General features: G+C 43.4%; 2 protein-coding genes across 2 annotated transcripts; both read left to right on the forward strand.

Moving 5' to 3' along the window:
* Window positions 1–605: 605 nt before the first annotated feature.
* OR52W1 (olfactory receptor family 52 subfamily W member 1) lies at window positions 606–1,568 on the forward strand (the record flags this gene model as incomplete). The annotated part of the gene is made up of 1 exon (XM_081281752.1): window positions 606–1,568. One exon carries the CDS (start codon window positions 606–608, stop codon window positions 1,566–1,568), a length of 963 nt encoding a protein of 320 aa, XP_081137878.1.
* A 1,671-nt stretch (window positions 1,569–3,239) lies between these two features.
* LOC308642152 (uncharacterized protein C11orf42) lies at window positions 3,240–10,522 on the forward strand. The gene is made up of 3 exons (XM_081280755.1): window positions 3,240–6,406; window positions 9,185–9,983; window positions 10,256–10,522. The coding sequence occupies exons 1-3, from the start codon at window positions 6,224–6,226 to the stop codon at window positions 10,384–10,386; spliced, it is 1,113 nt and encodes a 370-aa protein (XP_081136881.1). The 5' UTR covers window positions 3,240–6,223; the 3' UTR covers window positions 10,387–10,522.
* The last annotated feature ends 72 nt before the right edge of the window (window positions 10,523–10,594 follow it).

Raw genomic sequence — 10,594 nt, forward strand, 5'->3', positions numbered from 1 at the left:
ATTACAGTTTCTCCTTTTCTTTCTATTCAGCCTCCTTGCTTTTTGGAGGGTTGCTGCCAAAAATGTTAGTGCTAGGAAAGACTTAGAATTGTTGTGCCCACCTCCATTATTGAGTTAGGAAAGCTGAAGCCCAGAGGTCCCTCCCAAGGATACAAAATCGAGGACTGAATAATCTAATCCCCACCCAGCACTGGCTTTTCCCCCATATACAAAGAATGAGACTGACTCTACTTGCACCCTGAAAGAGAAGAGCATTCATCTCAGTTGCACTCTCAGCTGACCTCCAATTGGAGGGTTCTCGCTCTACCAGCCACTATAGTAGTCACTCCCCTTCCTCACTACCATTGCACCCACCTACTTCTCTGGCTACACTTATGGGTTTTTAGGAGCAAGGGATTCTCCCAACCTAGCTAAGACTGGGACCTTAATTATCCATCCAAAAACCCCTAAGCAAAGATTATACCCTTGTGATCTCCTGGCCTTTCACTATTCCTGTACATACTCCATGGATGGGTTTATGCCACTGTGACACATCCAAAATCTCCTTGTCCTTCTCCTATCCAGAATCATGCCCCTGTGATCCCCAGAGCTCCACCCTCTACAGGATGGTAGAAACTCCACAGTCCAACTCCACCTTCCTATATCCAACCTTTTTCTTGCTGACTGGTATTCCAGGGTTAGGGGGAGCCCAAACCTGGCTGACAATGGTTTTTGGGCCCATGTACCTGCTGGCCCTGCTGGGTAATGGAGCACTGCTGGCAGTGATACAGATAGACTCCACACTGCACCAGCCCATGTTTTTACTCCTGGCCACACTGGCAGCCACAGACCTGGGCTTAGCTACATCCATAGCCCCCGGTTTGCTAGCTGTGCTGTGGTTTGGGCCCCAACCTGTGCCATACACTGCCTGCCTGGTTCAGATGTTCTTTGTACATGCACTGACTGCTGTGGAATCTGGTGTACTTTTGGCTATGGCCTGTGATCGAGCTGTGGCAGTAGGGCGCCCACTGCACTACTCTATCTTAGTCACCAAAGCCCGTGTGGGTTATGCAGCCTTGGCACTTGTACTGAAAGCTGTAGCTATTGTTGTGCCTTTCCCTCTGCTGGTGGCACAATTTGAGCACTTCCATGCCAAGACCATACACCATGCCTACTGTGCACACATGGCAGTAGTAGAGTTGGTGGTAGGTAACACACGAGTCAACAACCTGTATGGGCTGGCACTTTCACTGGCTGTGTCAGGTGTGGATATTCTAGGCATCTCTGGTTCCTATGGGCTCATTGCCCACACAGTGCTGCGGCTGCCTACTCGGGAGGCCCGTGCCAAGGCCTTTGGTACATGTAGTTCTCACATCTGTGTCATTCTGGCCTTCTATGTGCCTGGTCTTTTTTCCTATCTCACACATCGCTTTGGTCATCACACTGTCCCAAAGCCTGTGCACATCCTTTTCTCCAACATCTACTTGCTGCTGCCACCTGCCCTAAATCCCCTCATCTATGGAGCCCGCACCAAACAGATCAGGGACCGACTCCTTGAAACTTTTGCATTCAAGAAAAGCCAGTTTTAGTGGACAGTGATGACAATGAAGGCTAGACTAGAATAGAGGTGGCAGGGGACAGTTGGAGGAAATTCTGGAGTCTGGGAGTATGGGTTATATTGTCTGTTCCATTGTCTGCAATATGACCGCAATAAGAAATATTTGCTGTGAAACTCCTACTAGATACACCACTGGTATCTGTACCCTTTGGCCTACCCATGTGTCCTGCGTAAGGGAGGAGGGCAGGAGGCAGGAGCTACACATTACCCTGCCAGGAAAATAAGATGAGGAATCATAATAAACAAGATCTAACTGAAATGTATCTTTTTTTCCTACTCCTACCCCCATTGTTTTGGCCTAAGTTGAAAAACTAAGCTCTTCTACAGACCCCAAACTTTGGGGGCTTGATACTGCCACAAAGGGTGGTACTGCCTCTCAAGATAAATGCTTGGGTACTTGTCTGGGACCACAGCCCTCTCTTTTATAAAGCCAGATTCTGTTTTCAGCCTGTCCTCAAGAATGGAGCTATAGAGGCTTATCCTCCACCTTCTGAAAATCTGGAAAGATAACGTACCCTGTGATGCCAATTTGGCCAGAACACTGGTTTTTAAGACATTCCTAAATCAGAGGATCCTCTTGGTCTCGTGTATAATTGTCATTCCTCTTCCCTCACTTCCACCAAATTCCCAAGAATTAATAGCTAGAACTTCTTTCCCTGGGCCAAGGATCCAACTGAAAAAGAATTTGATGTTCTAGAAAATCATTGTAACCACATCATCTACTTGCCCGAAACTGAGCCACTTTTTGATCTTGCCAATCTTCCCTTTTATGCACCCTCAGTCAAGAATGTATACTCCCCAAATAAAATCATCAGCAGCACCCCTATCTGTCCTGGTCAACATCACTAATAGCACCTGATGTCAGTGCAATATGATGAATAGGAAGTTTTCACACTGCTGCAGCTGCCGGAACAGAGGTACTAAAAAGGAAGGGTTCACAGTGTTACCCAACAGGAGATTCATTTTCACCTAAAACTGCAGAATGAAAGGAATATTATATAAAGGTCTTACACACCAGCATGGGTTTCAAAATGAGGATAATCTTATATAGAAGGCCAGGAGTCACTGGTGTGGGTCAGAGAAAGCTGCAGGCTGCACAGGCAACAAGCAAACTCAAGCTCTCCAAGAAAACTATCTAACCACAGGTACTAGAAATAGCCCTGAAGACCTGGAGCCTGGAAAAACCCAACCCACACAACTCCAACAGCTGGACCAAGCATGATGGGACACAACAGAGACAAGGCAGCTGCAGAACTGAAAAAGCAAATGATGCCATCTCTACGGCCACATGGGATCTCATCAGGTCCTTTATAAAGATCCAAAGAAATAGCTCAGATTTGCATGATTTTCAGATGTTCACACTGAACCCAAGTGGATGAGGAGCATATCTACAATCTCCCCAATTGCCAGTTCAGACATTCTCAAGACTAATTTTTTCTCATGAAGTTCTGAGTTTAAAAGTCCTCTAAGCCATAATTTTGTGGATAACTGTGACAAAATACTGATGAGTTACAATTCTTTAAGATGTCCATGTCCTTCTCTTAAAAGAGATTTATCTTTAATAAATCTGAGAAAATAATTGAGATATGAACAAACATATATGCAGCAAGATGTTTATTACAACATTATAAAGAAATATAAAGAAGTTCCTGTGTGTTATCTCATGTCACACATACATACACACACACCATTTCTTACCATTCCCCTCTGATACATGAAAAGGGAAATCATATGCAGCCAGTATTCATAAGCATTGAATTCTGTCACCCTCCCACCACAGGAAGACTCTTCTAAGGCACCTTCAGTCCCTGGTTGTGTACAATTCTCCAAAGTAGCTGGTTCCAAAGCTGTATGTTGTCCAAAGTAAGGAATTTCTTTCTTCAAGCCAAAAATCTATAACCTTGGACATTTGTACTTTGCTCTGCATTAAGACTGCATACATACCATTCTTGTAATATATTTATAAAGCTTTACTAGCACTCTCTGATGCCTCATAATAACCTGAGAAGTTTTTTTATAACTTTGGTCCAAAACTTGACCTCAACCATTATGACCCTATTCATAGTCTTTATCTCATTTAGTATAAATATTCATACATTTAACTGAAGAAATGTTTATGATGTTGATTATAGGGTACTGCCCTAAATCCTGCTGGGGTATTACTTAATATATGATATATATGCTGTATTTCCTTTTTATCAACAAATTTCCAACTCCAAAACATACTGTCTCAAGAAGTTTCAAATAAGAAATTAGGGACTCATCTGATTATCCTTATAGCCTGAGAGAAGTGAAGAGACTTATTAGGGCTCTTTATTCCTCTACAGTCTTTGCTGTCAATACTATTCTGTAGTGCCCAAGAGGTACCTGCAAAGAACCTCATGTTCTCTGGATAAACATTCCCATTTATTCGCCTTATGTTCTCCATTCAGATAACCCTCCAATATTCTGCAGACAATCTGTGCCTCTTTTCCAAGGGGACCCCAGAAACCCTGGCAGCAGGATATGGCCCAAACAACTCAGTTCTTGGGCTTACCAGCTCCATTCAGGACTCAGTTGTCATCTGTTTACCTTCAATAACTTTTAGTCTCAGACTCTATGAGCCAAAAGGAAAGAAACTTACTTAATGTCAGTGTACAGCAGTATGAAATTTAGGGAAGCCTACAGACTCACAGTGATAAGAAAGCAAGATAAAGAAGACAGAAGGTATAAGCTTCTGAGGAGGACCCAATTCTTCAGGACCCAAATTTTCCTGAGCCCATCTCTATGAACAAAAATCCTAGATAAATCTTCCTCATCCTATTTCACCAACAACCCACTATTCTCTTCTCTACCTCAACAACCCACTTCATTGTGGACTCCCCTCAGCATCGACAAGTACTCCATTCTCCATCTCTGTTTATCAGTCACTCTCGATGTCTCTGTACTTCTGCAACTCTGCCTTCTTGCACTGTCAGTTTTATCACCTTTATGTTTACTTTCATTGTGAATGCCTCTTTCCCTCTACCTTTGTCTTACTCATTGAGAATTCTTTTCTAACGAAAAGAGAGGTACCAATTATACTACACTAAATAATCTCTCCTTATGAAAATAAAAAATGTACTAAAAGTAAGTGACTTGGTTTCACTTGTCTTAACAAGAAATTTGAGGTTTCTGATTTGTTCTGTTGTGGCTTTTCTCCCATCCTGCCCATTTCCTGTTAACTAAGCCACCATGTACTTTCCATCTAGCATACATCTCTCCCACCACACAAAGTGAATAGAAGAACATGTTGATTTCTCCCTTCACCAAAAGGAATTATTGTTTAATGGCTTAAGTTAGAATCAAGATGACTTAGATTTGAATTCTAGATTTTCCACTAACTCACTGTATGCCCTGAGCTAATTACTCAACTTTTCTGAGGTCTTTCTTCAAAGGATCAACGGTATCTGGCATAGACTCTAGCGTAAAACAGCTCAACAAATATTTGATATATTTGATATTAACTCCTCTCCTGAAAAATAGGACAAAGCCCACTGTCAAATATTTGCTCAAAGACCTAATACCCACATATTTAGCAATACTTTCCTCTGAGGCCAGTTACATCTTTTTTGGAAAATTTTTCATGACAACACTCTTTCCTACCACAGTAGAACCCTTCTCTGGGCCCTACCTTCATATCACCTCCACCAGCTCATTAGACAGCTAACTTTATGGGATAGCTCTATACTCTGGGTCAAGTTAGGGAAGGACACTCCCTACACGCAAGAGGTCTTCATGTGCACAAGGGACACTTGCCAGAGAGACTGAGAGAACTCTTTGGACAGATAAGGTATGGAGTGGGAGAATAGTTACCAGGCTCTATCTACTCCAGTAAGATACTAGGTTGAGACCTCTGGACAAAGACATAAGGAAAGATAACAGGTAAGAGTTGGAGTGGGAGAGAAGCAACTAGACACAAATCAGCCTAAGACAGAGTGAAGAACATAAAGAATTTCCCTCAAATTTACTTGGGCATTTCTGATTTCCTGAAAATTCTCTCCAGTTACTAAGGCAACATTATCCCAATTAGAGTCTTATCCTCCACATTGTCAATGCTCAGCATGCCACCCACCTACACACATGCCTGCTTTTCACTGTACTTATAACTCACCCATTAATAATGGGTTTCAATCTAGGCTGCATACTAAAATGGTTAAAGAAGCTTTTAGAAACTGTGCCCAGGCACACCCAGATCAATTAAATCAGAATCTCTGGAATTAGGAGATAGACAAACATCAATAATTTTTAACATTCCTAGATAATTCCAATGTGTAACCAAAGTTGAGAACCATTGCTTGGATCTAAGTCGAAGCTATATTTTCATGTCCTTCAGGATCCCTATCCAACCTCACAAAGAAGTCTTATGCAGCTAAATAGACAGTAAATTGCTTCAGGAAGGCTACTAAAAGGAAGAAAGCCCTGATCCTGTCTCCTTAGAAGACCAAGAACTACACACATAAACATATCCTAAAAGATACCTACATTTTCCTCCCTTAAAGCAGGAGGATGAATAGGTCACTCAGGAATATGAACCACAGGCTGTAGTGAAGCTAAGAGAGTTACTGTCCTCTCCTATCCAAGACTCCATCACCTAGCAGGACCTCTATGACCTCACGAATAATAGGTCAGAGCCCAAGGCCTGGGTCCTCACCTTGCGGGGCAGCTTGGGGTTTCCGCAGCAGCCACTGCCCTACCCAATCCTTCCCACACCCCACCATGTTGGTTAGTAACCCCCACCTGCTAACGCTGGATGAAGCTGACGCTACCTGGACCCTCATCAAGGATAAGGTGGGTAAAGTAAGGAGGCTAAAGAGGAAGTCAAAGTATGACCCAGATGGGTCTGAGCAGCTTGTTAGTAGGAAAGGGTAAGACAACAGTAAAAGGGTAAGACAACAGTAAAATAACATTTTCTCAGTGCTTGCTTATGTGTCAGGCTCTGGGGTAAAGTGCTTTGCACAAATCATTTCATATAATCCTAACTGCAAAATTATTAAGAAAAGTTCCTCAAAAAGCAATGTATAGAGAGCTATGAGAGCAGAGAAGAGAAGCAGGAAGTCAAAGATAGGACTTGGAAGGTCAGGAAGGTGTCCTGGAGAGTGACATTCTGGCTAGAGAAGAAAGAATTATTTACACAAAAAGGAAGAGAAATGGCTGGCACATAAAAGGTATATATTATGAGTGAGTTAATGTGCAGGTGGATGGGGAGTGAATAATATACTAATTAAAGGTAAAGTATATGGATCCCTATTCAACCTCACAAAGAAGTCAAATGCTCATTTGCAATCTGCAGTCTTCTACAGCAAAGTAGTAGTCATGAAAAGAAAGGCAAAGAGGTATAGGGGCTGATCATGAAAAGTCCTTTAAACTTCCTATGTAATCTAGAACTTTATCTTAAACCCCATAACAAATATTCTCTCCACTTTAATTCCAACAAAGTGAGAAATTTGGGTTTGAGCCAAATGTGTAAATTTTAAGGAGCAAAAGAGATCATAACTGTGTCTGGGATGCAGGTGTCCAATAAGTCCCACCAGATTACTTGTCAGCTAAAGGATAGATAGCTGCAGTTTTCTCAGCTTGGAGAATCAGGTTATGGCTATGTGATTTGATGGGAAATGTATTTAAAGCATTCAATAGAAGCTAGTCTGCAAAGCTTAAACCATCTTAAAGCAATGTCTACCAGACTCAAAACAGCCTTTATGGCAGGTAGCTACCATTTCCTGGGAAGCTGCTCACCACAAAGATCAGGGAAGTGGAAATGAAAGTGCCAAGGTCTTCCCAAGTTTTGAAAGTAACTGATTTCAGCAAGGCAGAAGGCTGAATCTGGACTAGTCTAATCAGAATTAGAGTAAAAGTAAAGGGGGTAATTCCACTATTAGAATGCTATACCATCTCTGAGTAGGAAAATAAAAAAATAAAATAAAACCTCACTATACTATTTAAATGGAAGATCAGAGTAGAGATGTGCAGGTTAAGTCACCAGTGATACGTGGCAAATTTAAGGAACAGGGTAGGATACCTTTGAGTGACCTTGTTTCTTGTCTGCAGAAATGATGACAATTTACTGGGTACCTTGTAAAATATGTGGCTAAACAGAATGTGCCTCAAGAACTCCTCCCCATTCAGCATTCCAAACAAAATATATCTAAAAAGATAATTTTCTACCATCACTTTCCTGGGATGGCCCTAGGAAACCTAAATTTATACCCTTTAAGGTCTGTACTTTACCTTAGTTCAGTAGTAGCAGAAAAAAAGTCTCAAATGGTGACTCTACAGATATGACAGATTTGGGGGCTGGGAATAGGGAATAAAGTATAGCACTTTTAAGCATTGGGCTCAAATATGAAGGAGACTCAAAAGAGGAACTTTTATCTACCCTTGCTCTCTAGCTGAATAGAGAACCAGAAGTTTTAGCCAGTGAAAACTTAGAATGGATTAAGATAACAACTAAGTACAATTACTAAAGAGGATCCTATAGGTCATGAAGTATGCCAAACTTTCTAATAGCTGGGTTACCAAGCCCAAAAGAAAACCCAGACAAAAAGGAAATAAACAGAAAATTTAAGTGCATGCTGAAACTAAAATTATAAAGATGAGGATTAAACTTCCTAAAACAACTATCCTCTACAACTAGGGTGAAAAGTATATTACTAAGAGGTACTTGACATACTTTATAGACAGAAAATGGACATTATGAATCTATTTCTGCACATGCATTCTTGGCTAATGTAACCAATCACCTAGGAATGATCCTTGAAATTTCTTTTCCCACACCACTTGAGACCAAATTCTACTAGTCCTATGACCTAAATATAGTAATATTTTCTCCACATTATTTAGTTCAGGAATTCATCATGTTTTGCCTAGAGTATTTCAATACTCTTATATGACATCTCTTATTTTATGCCTTCCTATAACAATCAGCTTTCTAAAACACCTATCTGGCCCTATCCCTCTTACCCAGAGTCCTTCAAGTGGCTCCCCATTACCCCCAGTATAAAATTCCAATCACTTATGAAATGCATGCACACAAGGCCTTTCATAATCTAGTTTCTGTGTGCCCATCCCTCCTCATACTTTACATGTAAGTATCATGAAATTATGTGTTCCTAAACATGTCCCTCATGGTTTAAAAGTTCAGAGTTTTTCTCATTGGCTATCCCTTCTTACTGGAATAACTATTTTCCTATCTGGTTAATTCTTTCAAAATTCAAGTATTATCACCTAGAAACCTTCTTTGATCCTCTTTCTAGCAAAGACAAAGGTTGTTAGGTCGCTTCTCTTCTTCATATCTTGTTATTACTTCATTTAGCTGACTACTTACACTTGTCTCTTTCATTAGACTGAGCTATACTAGACAAAAACAGTGTCTCACTCTTACCTGTATCCTAGTACCTAACACATAGTAGACATGCTGCAAGAGAAAACTGGTGGATAAGCAGTAGGTATAAGTCTGGGCATGTAGAGATGTAACTGAACAGGAAACAGTGGGAAGGTCAATCTGGAGTAGGCTATCAGTTAACTCCTGACCCTAACTCAGTAACTCACTTATAAACCGGCCACCTACAGGTCATCGAGGAGCGCTTTGGGTCCAATGTAGTGGCAGTACCTTTCCTGTCGGATGCAGCCTGCTATGACCTACTGGGTGTGCTAGTGAAACAGTCCCGCTCAGCCCACTCCCGCCTGGCTTTGCCAGGTCGGCAGGGCCGGAGGGCACTAAAGCCAGTGGGACCACTACCAAACCTTCTAGAACAGGCAGGGTCTGAGGGTGTCTTTTCCCACTGCACTCGGGAATACTCACCAAATGGACGAGCAGAGATAGCCTATGAAGAGATGCGACTGTTGGATGGGCAGCCCTGCCGAATCCGCCTACATATGGGTGGCCTGCGTAAGAAGGTTGCCTTCCTGTTGCTGCCACCAGGACAGGTGAGCCTACAGCAGACTCTTCCCTGGCTCCGAAGCACCCACAGCATCTATGTCATCTACCAGGTCTTCACCTGCTCCTGGCTGCAGCTAGGGCTGTTACCTACAGCCCGTGAGCCCCAGCTGCTCCGGTTACAGCGGTCATTGCCTGTTGCCTTCTCCTGCCTCAAGTTTTCATTGCAGCCCAAGGGTGTACTGGGACCACAGAAGCCTCTAATCAAAGACCCACTGCCCCATGGGGCCAACTGGGTCAGACCCAACCTCAGTCTCATGCCAACTCTGGCCCCCACATCAGCACCTGCTGATCCCCTAGAAGCTGCTGATGTGCCCCCACCTGTCCCAGCCCCAGCTACACCTCCACCCCAGGAAGGGCCAGAGGGCAAACCCACCAGATTCTCCTACAAGGGCCGAAACCCCTTCCGGAGAGGGCCCCAGATGCTGTCAGGTATTGCTAAAGGAAGTGAAGATGAAATGGGTGGGAGGGACAAGATGGGAGAAGGATGGAACCTGAGGAGTATAGCCCAGGAATATGTGGGTAACCCAAGACTATGCACAGGTCCCTGGTGCGGGGAATGGAGTGAAGGAACCAGGGGTGGGTGAGATGGAAGCATGGCCCTGATGAGGGGGTGGTGATAGCATGGGGGACCAGAGGGTGGGACTAGGGTGGCAAAAAGACCAGGGCATGAGTCAAGCTGTTACTATCCCCAACCCTGGCAGAGAACTGGCTCTTCAGCCCCCGCTGCCCCCCACCAGGAGGCCAGGGTGGGGGCCCCGGGGATCCCGATCGGCACTCCATGTCCCTGCCCCTGCTGCAGGGTCTGTCCTCGGAGTTCGACAGCGACGACTGAAGCTGAGGCGAGAGATGCAGGGGGCAAGGCCCCCAAGATCTGGCATAGGGATACTGGTTCCCAATAAACATCAGCTGCTGCTCCCCAGAACCTGGACTTATGCTGCTTCTTCATTCCGGGGTCCAAAGAACAGAGAGTTTTCCCACTTTTTCCCTAGGCTTCAAGTCCTCTCACCAGCTAAGGGCATAAGAGATACCTTGAAACCCTG

This window comes from Spermophilus citellus, assembly GCF_964194105.1.
Source record: "Spermophilus citellus genome assembly, chromosome: 2".
Classification (NCBI taxonomy): domain Eukaryota; kingdom Metazoa; phylum Chordata; class Mammalia; order Rodentia; family Sciuridae; genus Spermophilus; species Spermophilus citellus.

Coding starts and splice junctions, on each gene's coding strand:
- LOC308642152 (XM_081280755.1), top strand. CDS start 6,224: ATGACCTCACGAATAATAGGTCAGAGCCCAAGGCCTGGGTCCTCACCT. Junction 6,407..9,184: donor GGACCCTCATCAAGGATAAG/GTGGGTAAAGTA, acceptor GGCCACCTACAG/GTCATCGAGGAGCGCTTTGG. Junction 9,984..10,255: donor AGGGCCCCAGATGCTGTCAG/GTATTGCTAAAG, acceptor CAACCCTGGCAG/AGAACTGGCTCTTCAGCCCC.